General features: G+C 41.7%; 1 protein-coding gene and 2 gene segments (V, D, J or C); 1 reads left to right on the plus strand and 2 right to left on the minus strand.

Moving 5' to 3' along the window:
• Window positions 1–18876, minus strand: part of LOC115579517 (Ig kappa chain V-III region MOPC 63-like) — a 72683-nt gene that overhangs the window by 16469 nt on the left and 37338 nt on the right.
• Window positions 1–18876, plus strand: part of LOC115579515 (Ig kappa chain V-III region MOPC 63-like) — a 58830-nt gene that overhangs the window by 7142 nt on the left and 32812 nt on the right.
• The window catches only part of LOC115579516 (immunoglobulin kappa light chain-like), a 32574-nt gene continuing 13850 nt past the window's right edge, over window positions 153–18876 (minus strand). The window contains exons 3-4 of the mRNA XM_030413088.1: window positions 6154–6188; window positions 153–496 (exon numbers count right to left, since the gene is read on the minus strand). Coding sequence (XP_030268948.1) covers window positions 153–496; window positions 6154–6188 — 379 coding nt within the window. The remainder of the gene's footprint in view (window positions 497–6153; window positions 6189–18876) is intronic.

Raw genomic sequence — 18876 nt, forward strand, 5'->3', positions numbered from 1 at the left:
CATTTATGATAAAGGTAATGAAATCTTTATTGTTGTAAAATGTTGAGGCAAGAAAACATTAATGTTGAAACATGTTGAGAGAAAGAGAGAACAGAGAGAGAGCTGAGAGCAGTATGAGAGTAAAACCAGCAGCAGAGTCCCAGTGAGTCAGGTCAGGACTGGGAACACTGGTCTCTCCTCAGTGTCTCTGAGACTGGAGTCTGGGAGCCCTGGGTGGCCTCACAGGTCACAGAGCCCACCTTCCTCCACTGGTCTGCAGGGAGCCTCAGGGTGCTGCTCCAGCTGTAGCGGCCGTCCTTCTCCAGCACCCCGGGGCTCCTGCTCTGCTCCCAGCTGCTGCTGCTGCTGCTGCTGCTGCTGCTGCCGTCCACCTTCCAGGACAGACTCCAGTCTGAGGGGAAGCCCTTGTTGGCCAGACACATGAGCGTGGCCTTCCCCTGCTGCAGCTCCTCACTGGAGGGGGGCAGCACCGTCAGGGTGGGGACGACTCGACCCACTGCAGAGAGAGAGATTCATAAAGTTTATATGAGCTCAACTAAACTCCATCCTGTTGGCTGCAGCAGAGGAGCTTCTAGTTCTGTTGGTCTTCCTCAGATTGGATGAAACTGATCTTGAATGTTTCACTTCCCTCTCTGAGCTCAGTAACCATGGCAACAGACAGACATCACTGCTGAACCATGACGACAGACAGGTTTCAGTACTAAAGATAAAAAGTTAAAACTGGCACGATGTAAATCTTATGCATACTTTATAATTAATAAACTTAACATTCAGAGGTTCATGGTGAAACACACGATGAAGATTGTGAGACTTTTAGTGTTTTAACTCTCTTAAGTATTTCTAGTCTCGAGCCAAAAACTCATAAATGATCAAATGTGTTTGTTCTCTTCATGTCAGCAGAAATCATCACTGAACAGTCAGGCTTCATTACTGAAACATTCAGATTCATTCTGTTAAATACTCAACTACTTTTTAAAACTCATAAAGAAAATTGTGGACTGACTTTAAAATAGTTTGTCCGGGATAAACATGGTGTAATACACATGCACATTAAACACTGAATCTAAAGTTATTGACAGAATTATTGAGTCAGAATATTTAAACTTAACCTTTTAAACATATTTTCTTCATACAGAGTAATGTTGAGTTGTTTTCTATCAAAGACTGATCAGAATCTTGAAAATTACAGATAAAGATTGAGAGGAGGGGATTTCAGTTGAGTTAATGACACTGTGAAGCCTTCAAGAATTATTCAAATATTTCACATTTCAAATGTAACCCTGTTAAAAAAATAAATAAATAAATAGTGGAAAAAGAAGCACTCAATTTATTTTTTTTTGTTATTTGTTTCATTTCTTTTTCTCTGTAATAAGTGTATATTTTTGTTTAAAAAGAATATAAGGGTAATATTTAAAAGTGAAAATATGTATTGGTTTTAGTTTTGCTACCTGAGAAAATCCCATGAGAGAGCGGGGGGAGAGGTCAGAGGGATGCAGAAGTGAGAAAAGAAGGAGAGACCAGCGAGTAGCTGCATGGCGGAGCGGAGCTGCGCTCTGGCTGGAAAATAAAAGACGTTAATAAAGACGCTGGTTAATGAAAGTACAGGAGACAATCGGCCAGAGAGTCTCATTGTGACTGTCCGTTGAACTTAACCTGTTCTCGAGTTGAAAGGAGGCGGACTCCGGAGATTAATGTTCCCCGAGGATTACAGCTAAAGTTAGCATAGCTCATGCTAGCTTGCCTGACGGCCTTCACGGAAGAGAGCTAACGCAGCACTCCCATAAGTGAAGTCGACGTTCGCATGCTGTGGGAACACACCTGCTGGAGAGACCGTGTGTGACTGTCTATCACAGACATCATTGGGGTTGGAGTGACTCGTCTGCGGCCTACGTCCAAGCAACCTGCTGGAGGACCAGACGGACCAGGACGACGCCATTACAACGAGGTCATTAGCAACGGTGTTTCTTTGTTTTCATCCTGCGCACGGCGCGAGGCAGCCATGTTGGATTAAAGGCCCATTTATACCCTACAGTAAAAACGGATACGGACCCTTTCGTCCGTATCCGGAGGTCGTTTCATCCATCAGTGGATCCGTTGCCTCTGAGCTTATGAATCCGGAGTGCTCCGGATGAAATGGAGCAATACCACCGGAAATCGTGGGGGGCAGTATAGAGTCAGAAGTCACTCCATTGCGAACATCGATGAAGAAGAGAGAAGTTGCCGGAAATTCAAAGAAGAAGAGAGTACAACAACATTGGTCATTTAAAAATGGCGCAAAATTTGGAGGAGGAGGTTTGTGAGCTGGTGAGAGGATATATACATCTGTACGATGCCACAGTGCTGGGTCACCGAGACAAACAGCGCTGTAGAAACAGCTGGGAAGAAATTGCTAGTGCTGTAGGATTGCCTGTAAAAACAGTACAAAATAAATGGTGTCTCGCCAGGGACAGATATGTCCGAGCCCACAACAAGGCTTAGACGTCAAAAAAGAGTGGAGATGCTGCCGGGGGACCTGAGCATCCTGTCCTGCAGCGTTTGGCGTGGCTGAAAGGTCACGTCAGACACCGAACTACATCGTCTAATTTTGATGTAAGTGTATCGTATTTATTTATTCATGATACTTTTCTTATTTTGTCAATACAATTCAGATCGTCCAGCAGTATGTATAATCTTTCTATGTTTGTCCTACATCATCTTTATCTCCAAATGAATTACTCCTGTACTTTTTTTTGGTTATTCACTTCATATACTGTTTATGTTACGCAAAGTATTGTTTAATTATGTCTAACTGATACTTAAAAACAATGCACTTCCAAAATCAGTACCATTCATAACCTATCAATCTCCATGAGTTAAAAATGGCAAAACTCGAACCCCTACCAAATTAACCCAAATATGTCTTTTTTATGTCTCATACTCATGAAAAATATTATATAAACAATTTTGTACTTCTATTATAGACTCAAGACCAAGCTGAGGAGGAGGAGGAGGGTGTTTCACCATCTGCAGGGCTTGGAGTTGCATCACCACCACCAACTGATGTGGGAAGCACCCCCCTTCTCAGAGCCACCAGTCTGGAGCCTCAAAGAGGAGGAGGAAGAATCCACAGGTGGATCCGGTTAATGCAGCATTGCTGGGAAGGCTGGAGGAGTTGCGACATGAGGCGCAGCAAAATAAAAATGTTTTCAGCACTTTCACCACGTACCTTAACAGTTTTCTTAAAGAGCTTCCTGCAGCAGATGCCAAGACACTGATGAAAGAGATTCAGCAGCTAATGCTGACATATCAATAAAAAATTAGACTAGGACACAATATAGATGTTTTTGTTCAGATTAACTGTTCCTCATCTATATTTAAGACCCCTGAATGTTGTTCATGAATTGAATTTTTGAATGTTTTTTTTTACTGCGTTTATCTGTTTTACTGTTACGTGCCGTTAAGTGCCTTTGCTACTGTTGCACTTTAGTGCTAAAAATAAATAAATTAGCACTCTAATAACATTTGTTGTTGTTATTTGCTGTATTTATGGTTATAAAAATACAGTATTTTATTTTAATACAAAAGACAGCAGATCTCATTGACACAGAGTTAAAAACTAAAAGTAAAAAGGGACCTCAAGGTGCATCATCACATATATACAACTGTAGATTTAAAAAACTGAAAGAAAAAAGGGACCTCAAGGTGCAATCATCACATATATACAACTGTAGATTTAAAAACTGAAAGAAAAGAGGGATGTTACATACCTATGTTACATTGTATAGGGCACCACGTCTGACATGCCTATCCTGCCAGTCGATCCTGCCTTGATCTGTTTGGAAGTACTCTTTAAAGATCTCCCTGACAACCATGCCATCCTGGGTGGCTCTTGCGGCTGTGATGCGACGGGTGCTGATGAGGTTGGTGTCTCCCTGAACCACCTGCCTCCACTCACCAGGTGCACCATCCCTGTTGACCATTCCTGGTGGTATGTAGCGATTCTGTTCGGGCAGGGATTGGTCTCCTTTGGACAGAAAATTGTGGAGAGCCACACAAGCCTTGGTGACATCTTCAGCTGTGTCGATGCAGCACTCCATAGCCCTTCCCAGTATCCGCCACCTGGCAGCAAGAATGCCAAAGGCATTTTCGATCACTCTCCTTGCTCTTGAGTGCCGCTGGTTGTATACCTTTTCTTCCTGAGACAGTTGGTGAGATCCTATTAACAGAATATCATTATTGTTAGAAATTATATTTCCAGAGGATAAACAGTGAGACAATACACTAGTTAACAACATTTTAATGTTGTAATGGTAAAAAAAGAAAAGATATTAGAAAGGCTACTTTACTCACTTACCTGGGTATGGGCTCATGAGGTTGATTTTCTGTGGGAATGCCTCATCAGCCACAAAAACAGCCTGTCAAAACATCTGTCCCAGGCAGAGGAGCGTGTGGCGGCAGAGGGAGCCGTCCCTGAATTAGCTGCTTTCCGAACTGGGTACGGCTGAAGACATCAGTGTCGCTCTCTCTGCCGAAGGCTCCGATGTCCACAAAGGTGAAGCAGTAGTTGGCGTCACAGGCAGCCATCAAAACAAAACTGAAAAAGCCTTTGTAATTAAAAAAGCTGCTGCCACTGTTGGCTGGCGCTTTGACGCGGACGTGCTTCCCGTCGATGGCTCCGACGCAATTTGGGAAATCCCACTGCGTCCAAAAGCCCTCCCGGATGGCCTCCCATTGATTGCCCTGTGGGAACTTCACCTCCTCCCTCAGCGCAGTCCACAGAGCCTGACACACCTCTCTGATTATTTTCGAGACCATAGCAGTTCCCAGCTTGTAGCTGGCTGCCAGGGCTTGTTGGCTGATCCCTGCTGCCAGATAGCGTGAGGTCACAGCCAGTCACTAAGCTTCGCTCACGGGCGCTATGTGGAATGCGGCGTAATTGATTATTGGAGCTACCCGGCGTAGCAAGACGTCAAATGAAGCGGCGGACATGCGAAAGTATTGGAAGTGCCTTTCGTCGTCAAGTTCTCTCATCGGCAGAACTAAAGCAATAAACTCGCCATTTAAGTACCGATTCTCATTTAGTGGCTGCACATGCCACCGCCGCGTCCGTTTTTTGTTCCTTTTTGCCTGTTTCTCAATAAAGACAGTAAAATAACCTCCTCTACTGAAGCCATGTTATTATTTTTATGATGTTGGTGCCGGTAATGACAGCGTCGTTGACATGACAACCCTGTGACATAGCAACTGTTACCATGTCAACGGCCCTGTCATTTATGACACGACACTGCCCTCTAGAGGATAAGTTGTGTTACGTCGAAAAAAATGCTGAAACCGGACGGAGATATGTAGGCCAGTAGCGGAGAGAACGTTTGGTACGGACGGACGGAATTCGTTCGGATCCGGAGGTATAAAGCCAGCTTAAGACTGCACCCAGACGACATCTCAGGCCTGCAACGATCCTCTCATGGGGTACCCATTTTATTTTCATTTGAGTAGTTAGAGTGCCGGCTTTAAGTGTTTGTTGGTGATTTTGAGTAATTCACTAGAGACATTGAAGAGACAGTTTTGGTTTATTGAAACAGTCAAAGACATTTTTTATTTTGGGTTATTGACTGAAACTTACCTGAAATATCAGGACTTGGAAGTGCTTTATTATTTTTTTTTGTTTATTTTTCCATGATTTAAATATTGTTTTGTTGCTAAAGCATTTACTAAAGTAAATAATTAAATATTTACCTGTGGCTATTTCTTCATCTTTGAATGTATACATAGTGTGGTTTATACTTGTATGTCATCTAAGAGTGCTGAAGGCTGAGAGTTATCAGTTGAGGAAGAAAATTCATTGATTAAATGTCACGTGCTGTAGTGGGTGAAACACATTCCTAAAAATAAGACTCAGCTAGTGAAAAAAACCCTCTTAATCAGTTACCATGGTATAAATATCAGTGGATAACAAACAAGTTGTTACAGTGTACTTACCTTATTGCATTAATTAGCTAAGAGGTTGTAAGAGAAACATGATGAACTTGGGGAGCGCACCTCAGTAAAATAGACCTGACGTCTAGAGGGCGCTACAAAAATATCAGGCAAAGTATTGCTATAGGGTCTACAGCCATGAAGTTCACATAGAAAATATACAACATTTGTGTTATTAAAGGAGTCAAATGTACTTACAGTTAACATCCAGTCTGGTTCCTCCACCGAACGTGTACCACAGTGATACAAACTCATTGAGCCGCCGTACAAAAACCTCTGACTGTAGAGAGACACGGCTCTCTGACTTTGACACAAACACACTCAACAAACACGTTCCCAGTTTACTCAGTTTATGTTATAGTGGCTGATTATGATGGTTTAAGTGTTAAACACAGACTCTAAATGTGTGAATATGTATTCAATGTTTTCATTGTGGAATGTCAAACTTCTACAAGCAAAATAAATTAGTCTTTCAAACTAATTAAAATGAAACATTTCAAAATAAAAGCTTTTTAATAACTAACTAATTATCAGAAACGTGTTTATTGAAGTGTGGCAGTTAATTACGAGGATTTCACAAAATACTCTGAAGAAAAGTTGATCATCAACCTCAAACCAAAGACACATAAAGATGAGCTCTGACACATTCCTAATCAATAATCTGATACAGTGATTGATCCATTGATAAACAGCATGATGAGAGTAATCCAAGTCCCTGTTGGAGTCAGTCAGAGCATTTCCATAGAGAGCCACTTTGCATCAGCAGCACCATGCTCCAGTGCTCTGCGAGAGTTTATAGTCCTGAGAGTTGAACACTGGATGACTGACAGCTGTCCTTCATGACAACAGAAGACACAGAAATCCTCCTCATCAAAAACATGACTTTGATCTGCGTCCTCATCTGGACTCTCATCTGCTGCTGCTTCACAGGTAAAGTCCAGAGAATCAAACTCCTCTCCTCTATCAACATCCGTCCCTCTGAAATGAAGCCCACAAAACCATGACGCTGCTTTATGTTTTTGTCTCTGTGTCCTCAGAGTCCAGAGGTCAGTACACAGTGACTCAGCCTGGAGCAGTGAGCTCTGCTCTGGGAGGCTCCGTCACCATCAGCTGTAGGACCAGTCAGGATGTTTATACTTGGAGCAGCAACCACAATTTAGCCTGGTACCAACAGAGAGATGGAGAAACTCCTAAACTTCTCATTTACACTGCTGGCACTCGAGTATCAGGGATTCCAAGTCGTTTTACAGGCAGTGGATCAAACTCTGCCTTCACTCTGACCATCAGTGGAGTTCAGGCTGAAGATGCAGCAGTTTACTACTGTCAGGCTCATCACTACATCAACAGTCAGAATTCGTTCACACAGTGAAAAACTGTCGTACAAAAACCTCCCTCAGTCAGACTGAACAGAAACTGAACTGACTGCTGCAGCTGGAAGCTACTGCAGAGACTGATGCACTTCACTGAGGACACACAGAAACACACACACACACACACACACACACACACACTATTATCACTGACACTCATTATCCACCAAATGTGTGAAACAAGCCATGAATATTTGAACAGAAATGCCATAATCTGCTATGATATGAAACAAAATAGAAAGCATGACACCAAAACTTTAAAATGCTTAGCTAATAGGTTTCAGCCAGCAATAGTGAATAGTCAGGAGTGACCTGAATAACTTCACCATCAGTAGCTGGAGGACAGAAATTACCTGCTTGAGATTTAAAGACTTAACCGTTAATACATCATGGTCAGCTGTGACCTGAATATCTTACCTGACAACAGCTTGAGGACAATTTACCTGCTAGACATTTAAAGGCCTCAGACAGCAATGGCAATTGGTCAGCAATGACTTGAATAGTAATAAATTAAACAATATGATACATTCTGATCAACATAGTGAAGGTTTAGATTATTCGTGCAAATTTTGACCTACATCATCTAGTATAGCTGATTATAGAACAGCAGATTTTAACATGCATCAATATGTACTAGGACTTACCAAGCTAAGAGGAGTTGATTGAATACAATTGGCTTCATGTTACATATGACCAAAGACCATTATTGTACAGAGGAATTTAGAAATATTGGCCCATCTCTAAAATTGTGTTACCTGTCTAGCTGAGGTAAATCAAGAATGTTATAGAATTACAGCAATGTTCCTTATCCCTTGAGTGGAGGTAAAGAATAACAAACTTTCCACATATAGTTAATTGTGACAAGTCCGCTAGATGAGGAAAATCAAGACCAGATGCTATTTTAGAATTTACAGGACAAGACTTCTCCTGCCACAGCTAGACACTGGTACAATAAAGACAATGGTTCAGTTTAGAAAAACACCTTGGAAACTCTGAACCAAGAAGAAATGATAGAGTGATGTGAACATGAAGGGATGAGGATGGAGACTGTGAACCTGATATTTGACCAGTAGTGCAGGAAATGGTTTGGGAACAGCAACAACATGATGTGGACAGATACAGTTCAAACTTCAGCTCAGTCCAAACTAAGAGCACAGGAAATGTGATATTTTATATGGTAGTGAATCATAATGCAAGTTATTAATTAAGATATTCCTGACCTCTCTGAATTATATCTACTTTTTCTGAATACCACCCACCTGTAGGTTTATTCTTGGATGTATGAGACAAAACTCATACGGAGGGTCCAGGTTGACATAACTGAAGCATTTCTACAGAGAGCCACTTTGCATCAGCAGCACCATGCTCCTACGTTGCGGGCAGTCAACCTGAGGAAGGCGACCGGACCTGATGGCGTCTGCGGACGTGTGCTGAAGGACTGTGCAGACCAGCTGGTGGGGATCTTTACTAAGCTCTTCAACCAGTCACTCTCCCAGTTCACTGTCCCATCCTGCCTCAAGTCCTCCACCATAGTCCCACTGCCCAAAAAAACAAACATCACCACTCTCAACAACTACCGTCCAGTAGCACTCACCCCTGTGGTGATGAAGTGCTTTGAGAAACTGGTCCGTAGTCACATCATGTCATTCCACTCTCCCACCTCTGATTCACAGCAGTTTGCCTACAGGGCTAACAGATCTACTGAGGACGCCATAGCCACAGCCCTCAATGCTGCATTGTCCCACCTGGAGCAGCAGGGGAGTTACGCTTGGCTGCTCTTCATAAAGTTTAGCTCTGCTTTTAACACCATCCTCCCCCAAAGACTGGTGTCCAAACTGTCTGACATTGGAATACCACACTCCACCTGCCTTTGGATTAAGGACTTTCTGACACTCAGACGGTAAGAGTGGGCCCCCATAAATCCACGGCCCTCAGCCTCAGCACTGGCTCCCCACAGGGCTGCATGCTGAGTCTCCTGCTCTACACCCTCTACACCCATGACTGCACCCCCGCTCACCACAGCAACACCCTTGTCAAATTTGACGATGACACCACAGTAGTGGGGCTCATCTCGAGGGTGGACGAGTCCGACTACAGAAACGAGGTGGAGCGATTGGCGGAGTGGTGCAGAGTTAACAACTTGCTCCTCAACACATCAAAGACCAAGGAGCTCGTCGTGGATTTCAAGGGGGAAGAAAACAGACATCTAGCTGCTGCTCACAGGCGGGACCTGTGTGGAGAGGGGCTCCGACTTATGCTTCCTGGGAGTCAACATCATGGAGGACCTGACCTGGAGCGCCCACACCACTGAGCTAGTGAAGAAGATCTAGCAGAGACTTTACTTCCTGAGAGTTCTGAGGAGGAACAACATCCCCCAAAAACTGCTGGTGTCCTTCTACCGCTGCACAAATGAGAGCATCCGGTCATACTGTCTGTGTGTGGTTTCCAAACTGCACTGTGGCACAGAGGAAGAAGCTCCAGGGGGACACAAAGGCAGCACAGAAAATCATTGGCTGCCCTCTCTACTCTCTGGAACTTCACAGTTCCAGCTGCCTCAAAAAGGCCAAAACCATCGTACAGGACTTATCACACCACGTCACACACTGTTCAAATTACTGCCGTCAGGCAGGAGATACAGGTCCATGAAAACAAGAACAAACAGACTACAAAACAGTTTTTACCCAACAGCCATGAGTGCATTGAATAGTGCTACTAAAGCATAGTTCTCACCACTTACCTTTGTCAAAAGGGCTATGTGCAATTTTTAAATGTAAATGTCCCTGTATGTGTAGGTGTGTCTCCTATGTGTTTTTAGCATTAATATGCATACAGTAGTTTTTACTTATGTATTTATTTATGCATTTACTACCTCCTGTTGCACTGAATAAGGGCTGCACTTAATTTCGTTGTACCTGTTACAATGACAATAAAGATATTCTATTTTATTCTATTCTATTATGAAAAGTGAAATAATTGACTGAATAACAATAAACAGTCATTCACATCCATAAAGACTCTGTCATGTTCGTGATGGTTTCATGTAAGTCTGATGCACGTCCCTTCAAAGACACAAAACTTAATTTTCTCTTTTAATTAATTAAAACAGATGACATTTTGAATGTAAACTAGAAATGAATTCATATGGATCAAAGTGGAAAGACTACAGAAGAATATCCACAGTCTTAAAACAATGAAAAAATAATCAGGAAATGATGGAATTGTTATTTGAATGACTGTGTGCTTTAATCTGACAAATGATCCTCATACATCATATATGTTGAAAGAAGGACATAAACATGTCACATTTATGATGAAGGTAATGAAATCTTTATTGTTGTAAAATGCTGAAACAGAAGCAAGAACACATCAATGTTTAGACATGTTTTGAGAAAGAGAGAAAGATTACTGCAAGCTACACAAATTACACTTTCAAACTGTGATCAATCTGAGGAAAGAGAAGGAGTTATCACTTTACGCAGATGATATTTATTTTATTTATAATGCTGAATTAATGTTATTTTATTTCTATTTTTCATTCAGAAAACGAGAATAAGATTCATGAACAAATTCATCTTCTTAAAGGCAAGATGATTGTGATAACACGTGACTTGAAAAAAGAAATACTCAAAAATTGTAATATTACGAAAATTAAAAAGAGTAGATGAAACAGAAAACCTCATATATCATATATGTTGAAGAAGAAGGTCAAAGACATGTCTCATTTATAATAAAGGTAATGAAATCTTTATTGTTGTAAAATGTTGAAACAGAAGCAAGAACACATTAATGTTGAAACATGTTGAGAGAAAGAGAGAACAGAGAGAGAGCTGAGAGCAGTATGAGAGTAAAACCAGCAGCAGAGTCCCAGTGAGTCAGGTCAGGACTGGGAACACTGGTCTCTCCTCAGTGTCTCTGAGACTGGAGTCTGGGAGCCCTGGGTGGCCTCACAGGTCACAGAGCCACCTTCCTCCACTGGTCTGCAGGGAGCCTCAGGGTGCTGCTCCAGCTGTAGCGGCCGTCCTTCTCCAGCACCCGGGGCTCCTGCTCTGCTCCCAGCTGCTGCTGCTGCTTGCTGCTGCTGCTGCCGTCCACCTTCCAGGACAGACTCCAGTCTGAGGGGAAGCCCTTGTTGGCCAGACACATGAGCGTGGCCTTCCCCTGCTGCAGCTCCTCACTGGAGGGGGGCAGCACCGTCAGGGTGGGACGGACATCACCTAGGAGGACACCAATCAGCTTAGAGGACAGGGACCACACTGCTGTCAATCAACCAGCAGACACTGGGACACCTTCACTGTGTGAGAGTTGATTTAGTCCTTTAAGGAGTTTCTGTCAGATGGTTTTTCTGCTCCACCAGTCACTCACTCACACATTGTTCACTTCCCTTTAAGAAGCCTCTCATGCATATCAGCACAGAGAGAATCATCAAACAGAATGAGCTGAAATATATCAAACTACACTGGAAATAAAACACATCAACTTTCTCATCACAATCAGACAAACCTGAACTATATGTGACTTTAAAATATTTAGTGGACACATACACAAATACAGAAAATGAACCGACTGCAATCAAATGTTGGACAAGAGGAGCGTTTTGAACACTGCTATCACTGAGGTGAAAAATTACATCTCCTCTTACAAAACATTTGTAAAACAGGTTTACAGTTTTATCTTTTCTACACTTCAGGCTGTGTAAATGTCACTTTGACAGGAATGTGTAAAGAAATGATTAGTAAAGCTGCTCTGAGTTAGCCTCCATGATAAAGGAGGAGAATTAAAACATGAAGAATAAAAGTGTTGGAATTAAAACAAGATATATTTATCTGCCTCAACAATCCAAAACCTGACATCAAAAATGACTTCACAGTTTTTTACGAAGGATTTGTGCAGAAACTTACTTCCAACATCCAGTCTGGTTTCCTCCACCAAAAGTCCACCACAGTGATACAAACTCATTGAGCCGCCGTACAAAAACCTCTGACTGTAGAGAGACACGGCTCTCTGACTTGACACACTGAACTAAACCTACAAGCCCTCAACATGCAACTTTATCATTTAAAGGAGGAAAGTAATGATTTCTACACTGTCTTAACATTCATATTTAGTAGAATTAGTTTCTGAATTTTTTGTTTCAAGGAGCAAAACTTTGTCTGTTACTGACAAATATTGTGCAAAAATTAAACATTATTCGAAAACTGGCTATTTTCTTTTTAATATGTAGAAAAAAAAAGAAAAATAGTGCCTGAAATAAGAAAAACATTGAAATATTTGACCTTACTTCCAACATTCGTCTAGTTCCTCCACCGAACGTGTACCACCGTGATACCAACTCATTGAGCCGCCGTACAAAAACCTCTGACTGTAGAGAGGACACGGCTCTCTGACTTTGACACAAACACACTCAACACAATTAGTCTCTGATTGTAAAATATTATCAGCTGATATGAAAGTGACGATAACACAGAGCCACAGATTTACAGAATGATATTTTTATTTAATATGATGATTTTTAATAAAACTTTATTCTTCTTCATTTAATTTAAACAGACAGATGACATTGTGAAACACATTTTCAACAAGCATGAAGCCAAACTCCTATAAAATTGACACTGAAATATCCTAATCAATACTTTAATGATTGATCGATTGATAACCAGCATGATGAGAGTAATCCAAGTCCCTGTTGGAGTCAGTCAGAGCATTTCCATAGAGAGCCACTTTGCATCAGAAGCACCATGCTCCAGTGCTCTGGGAGAGTTTATAGTCCTGAGAGTTGAACACTGGATGACTGACAGCTGTCCTTCATGACAACAGAAGACACAGAAATCCTCCTCATCAAAAACATGACTTTGATCTGTGTCCTCATCTGGACTCTCCTCTGCTGCTGCTTCACAGGTAAAGTCCAGAGAATCAAACTCCTCTCCTCTATCAACATCCGTCCCTCTGAAATGAAGCCCACAAAACCATGACGCTGCTTTATGTTTTTGTCTCTGTGTCCTCAGAGTCCAGAGGTCAGATACAGTGACTCAGCCTGGAGCAGTGAGCTCTGCTCTGGGAGGCTCCGTCACCATCAACTGTAGGACCAGTCAGGATGTTTATAGCGGGAGCTGGTTACACTGGTACCAACAGAGAGATGGAGAACCTCCTAAACTTCTCATTTATACTGCTAGCACTCGAGCATCAGGGATCCCAGGTCGTTTTACAGGCAGTGGATCAAACTCTGCCTTCACTCTGACCATCAGTGGAGTTCAGGCTGAAGATGCAGCAGTTTACTACTGTCAGAGTGTTCACTGGCCCGGCAGTGACCTTGTGTTCACACAGTGAAAAACCGTCGTACAAAAACCTCCCTCAATCAGACTGAACAGAAACTGAACTGACTGCTGCAGCTGGAAGCTACTGCAGAGACTGATACACTTCACTGAGGACACACACACACACAACCACACACACACATTCCACTATCTTTACTCTTACCGCTAATGATCATGAGTCAAAACAAGTGCCAAAAAAAAAAAAAAAATAATAACCTTAATAGAAATCAAAATACTTTCTGCCTAATCCTCAATAGTACCCAACTTTGGATATTTAAGGAGAGATGTCTTGGTGACCTTTGACCTCAGTTATATACTGGAACACATTTATTTTAACCATATTAAATTAAAAAAAACACATTAAGACACAGATCTCCTTACAAACCTTCATTATCAACCATGGATCCAGTTCAACATTTGCATATGTAAAGTCACATCCATTAAGACAGTGTGTATTGGGTAAAAATAATATGTTATTACAGATTCAAGATGAATCTTCATGAATCTTGTTCACAGATGAACAAGTTATAGGTGATGATTATTATGATTAAAGTATTTGGTGCAGCTTCTCTATAGGGAGATTTTGTAATTGTGGAAACGTCCGCCTTCTGCAGGGAAAACAAGATAATTCCTCCTCAAAATGAATGGGCAAGCTGTCCAAAGACAACAGCCAAATATTTCCCCCAAGAAAAGCTCACTGACCAAGCAGGAATTTAACAACCAAATGGTTTACCTTAATGCAATAATCTGTAATGAGACGAACACATAGCAACAAAGCCTGACCATCAATGAGCTGAATATTTTACTATCAAGCGAAATGTAGAAGGCCTCAATTAAAACAACGGTGTTTGGTAAATCTTTTTAGAGATGGACATAAAATAAGAAAATGAAACAGAAAAACTATAATCAAACAGTGTACCATAAATTGCTTTTTTTTCACCTGTATAGGCTTTAGCCAGCAATGGTGAATGGTCAGCAGTGACATGAACAACCCCCGCCATCAGAGACTAGAAGAGAGAAATGCCCCTGCTTTATTATTTACAAACTTTAACTATTAATGTATAATGGTCAGCTGTGACCTGAATATCACAGTCAGCCACTAGCTTGAGGACAACAATGCCCAAGTTTAGATTTAAAAGCTGTAGACAGCAATGGCAAACAGTCAGCAGTGACCTAAACAGCAACAAAATGAACAATATGATACATTCAAATCAACACATTCCAGTTTTGGATTACTCACCAAACTTTAGACCTATTTATAGCTGTATCTAGGATGGAAGTGCAGATTCTTACATGCATCATCAAGCAAGGGGAGTTGATTGAAAACAGTCTGCAAGGTTTCTGAACATACCCTTCTTGTACAGAGGAATTTAGAAAAAACAGGCCCCATCCTTAAAAGCCTGTCACCCGTGTAGTCAAAGTAAATCAAGACCTAGTCGCTATTTTAGAATTTCAGAAATCTTCCTCATCCCTTGAGTTGAGGTAAAGAATGGCTGGGCCACTATGGCAGACTATGACAACAAATAGTTCCTTGTTGCAAGTATGCTAATTGAGGAAAAATCATGATCGGATGCTATTCTAGGATTTTACAGGAAACATTTCCTCCTGTTACAGTAGACCCAAGTACTATGAAGACCATGTTTTAATTTTGAAAAGTGCTCTGAGAACTGATAATATGCAGCCTGTCCCAAAATGTGTGAGATGTGTGACGATAATCACAGAACCCAGAAGAAAAGACTAATGAGAACATTAAGCGGTGAGGAATTAAACTGATGCAGAGCTTTTAAAGAGGACATGATACTCTTCAGCTGAGTTAGTTGCCCAGTGGCCAAATGTTACTACATGGACTTGAGACAAAGAAATCTGTCCAACTGTAACTGATGAAACTTCTATGTTTTCTGGATCTGTCCACATGTCCAAACATTAAATCTACAGTATATCAAAGTTTATATATTCACTTAAAGAGTTAGGTTGGATCCTGATATTTTCTTCTTTTTTGCTGCATGTCTCTTTAAGTTGAATGTTTTCTTTTTTTCATTTAAATTCATTTCAAGTCTGCAGGAAATAATAACAATTTGGGGTGTTTTTATCAGGGGGCCAAGCCCGAGGGGCCGAGGAAACGCGTATGCAAGCATAGGACCAGCGGTGCTAGGAACCCTATTGTAATTGTAAAGATTTTATTTTTATTTTTCTCCGGCTAAAAGTGGTGCTGCAGGCTAAACCGTGCAAGGGAGGGTGGTGCAATTTGGAGGGTTGTTCCAGACTCCTGCGAATATCTCAGACACAAAAAACTACATATATCCGCCTGCAGGGGGCGCTATAACCTAGGAAAACACGTTTTTGCCTATAACTCCCACACCGTAGGTCGCACATTCAAAAACCTTGTATCCCCAGATTCCCTGAATGGAGCTGAATCACTTTGCGATTGGCCACGCCCACTTCCGGTGAGAAAGTTTTTTCGCAAAAACTGGAAAACCTACTTTTTCGAACTTCTCCTTGGGATTTTGTCCGATCTGTGTGAAACTTGGCACATACACTCTTCAGCTGGACCTGATCTGAAGTTATCAAAAGATTTTTGCTCTGCCAAAAATTGCGCAAATTATTAACGAACAAATTTCTGTAGCTAGCTATAAAAATGTAAACTGTTTGATATCTCGGTCAAAATAAATGCTATTAACACCAAACTTTAGATCCTTGGTTGCCATGAGACTGGGAAGGGATGAGATGAATTTGGCGAAGTTTGCTCATTAGGGGGCGCTAAAAATATGGGAAGTTTATATCTCTTGAACGGCTACACGGATTTTTACGAAATTTTGGTCAGTATGATGCAAGGCCAATCCTGACGCCATATTTTGAAGGTGGTCATGACTGGTCAATGTGGGCGTGGCTTATTACAAGAGAAACAACAAACATTGATTTCAGCCAAACTATTATGCTGAGAGATTTGAAATGTATATGGCACAGATAGAATAGGACACACTTCTTCGATACCAGAAATCGCACATGTACTCCACTAGGTGGCGCTATAATGGATGCAATCGCGTGTTTGCCTGTAACATCCACATTTTCAATAACATGGTCGCAAACCTTATATCCGTATGTTCCCTGAATAGAGCTGGGTTTTCTGACATAGGACACGCCCACTTCTGCTGCACATTTCGTTCGCTAAATCGGCGCATATGCAAAACCTACTTTTTCGAACTCCTCCTACAATTTAAGTCCCATCTGCCTGAAACTTTGCACATAGAATCTCCAGATGTGTCTGATCAAAAGAATTTTGGCACTCCAAAAAATCTGCTAGTTATAACCAAACAATCTTTTTTGCCAGCTGAAAAACACATATTGTTTCATATTTCAGTCAAACTAAATGCTTTCAACATCAAACACAAGTCAATTATTCCTAAAGTCACCCGGAGGCTCTGTGCCAAATTTGGTGCAAATTGGAATATAGGTGGCGCTAGAATGGATGCAATTGCGTTTTTGCCTGTAACTTCCACATTTTAAATAACACATTCGCCTTGTATCCATATGTTCCCTCAGTAGCCTATATGCCGCGGACTTTCGGTCTGGCACTTCCGGGTTTTTCAGCCAGCCGAACTACTTCCGGCGCACAATTAACAGTGTTAGCAATGGCGTTCTTCACCTGTTCACAGTTAGGGCTGAGTGCTACAGGTCCATGAAGAAAAGCCAGAAGCCTCACTGTCTGAGTGTAAGGGAAAGTCATTCTACAGGTTCAGTTCAGGTTCAGTTCAGACTAAGAAACAGGTTTCTGTTGTCATATCAAGTTTCTGTGAGTCATGTCATTGCTGCGAATAACGGATAAATCACTGAATTATGTCCTAAGGTACCCGAGGTGTCATATTAAGAAAGAATGTAAAATTAATGGCTCTTACAGAAACATGTGCTCTGAGTTCTTATAATTTCAATTAAACGTTTATTTTGTATTTTTCTTTGAAATAAGTAAAGTGAGATTACACACATCTATTTTACATGGTTAACTACAAATAAATTGTGTTTTTATAACACTTTTTCCTGTTTCATTTTGCACAGTTTTTAAGTTTACTAACAGAAGTTTACTAATTTAATGTTGTCTTTCTATTATTAGACTTGCAGCCAGTACATTTTGTTCTCTTACTAACATTTGCTATTGTAAACAGATTGTGCTAAGGGATTCAAAACCAGTGGAGTTGCAGGGATGCCAGTGCACCTGTGTGGCAGGTACAGCCTTGTGCAGCCACGTGGCAGCTCTACTGTACCAGACGGCCCCACTACTCCCAGCTGAGGCTTACATCTGTTCCCCCAGTGTTCAGCTGTACAGAGACTGAACAGAAGTGGCATAAACCAAGGACCATGGTAACCAACCCTTTAATGACTCTTTATGTATGGATATCAGTTCAATGTTTACAGAAAAGCGTTTTTGTTTGGATGCAGGGCATTAAACCTGGTCCAGTTAATGACATGGTCATCTTGTCAGCCAGACCAAAGGAGAGGAAGCTTGTTGAAGGAATCAGGTATGTGTTACTATTAATACTACACACACACACACACACACACACACACACAGAACACATCCACTTACACATTTACACACACAGAGAAGCTCTTACCTGCTTAAACGCACACGTAACTACAAATATATATGTATGTACCACCACCCCTACCTTTGCACACATTTACTTACTTCCATGGACATGGACACACACACACACACACACCCTCCTTCATACAAGCAACTCACAAGCACACACACTGTCACATGCACAAAACTCAATTAGTTACATACATACATGTGTGCCTGCACACATACTTTTGCACGTGTTTCTTATTTATGACATGACTTGTTTGTGGGTTTTTTTTTTTCACATAAGCAACTTGTATAAAGGCATCAAGTGCACTCTGCCAGACATCTCCACGCTGAAAGTTCAGGACGTGTATCATGGACTCACTGCTGATGAAGCTCCCATGATCACAACGATGGCCATCTCCAGTGATGTACCTCTGGTTGGATCCAAGTTTGGTCAGGTGCAAGAGGGAAGTGTGCTGTCCTACCAGCTGCCAACAAGGACAGTCCCCAGGACCCGTCCACATACAGTTGCCCCTTCTCCCCCACAGCTGCCACTCCCTGGTTACAGGCTGGGACCCTCTACCTGTGCATTCGTCTGCTCCGAACATCAACACCATCATATGGCGTCCCTTGAAACATCTTTGGTGACAGCACACAAAATTGAGAGCAGCACACG

Source organism: Sparus aurata, chromosome 3, assembly GCF_900880675.1.
Source record: "Sparus aurata chromosome 3, fSpaAur1.1, whole genome shotgun sequence".
NCBI lineage: Eukaryota > Metazoa > Chordata > Actinopteri > Spariformes > Sparidae > Sparus > Sparus aurata.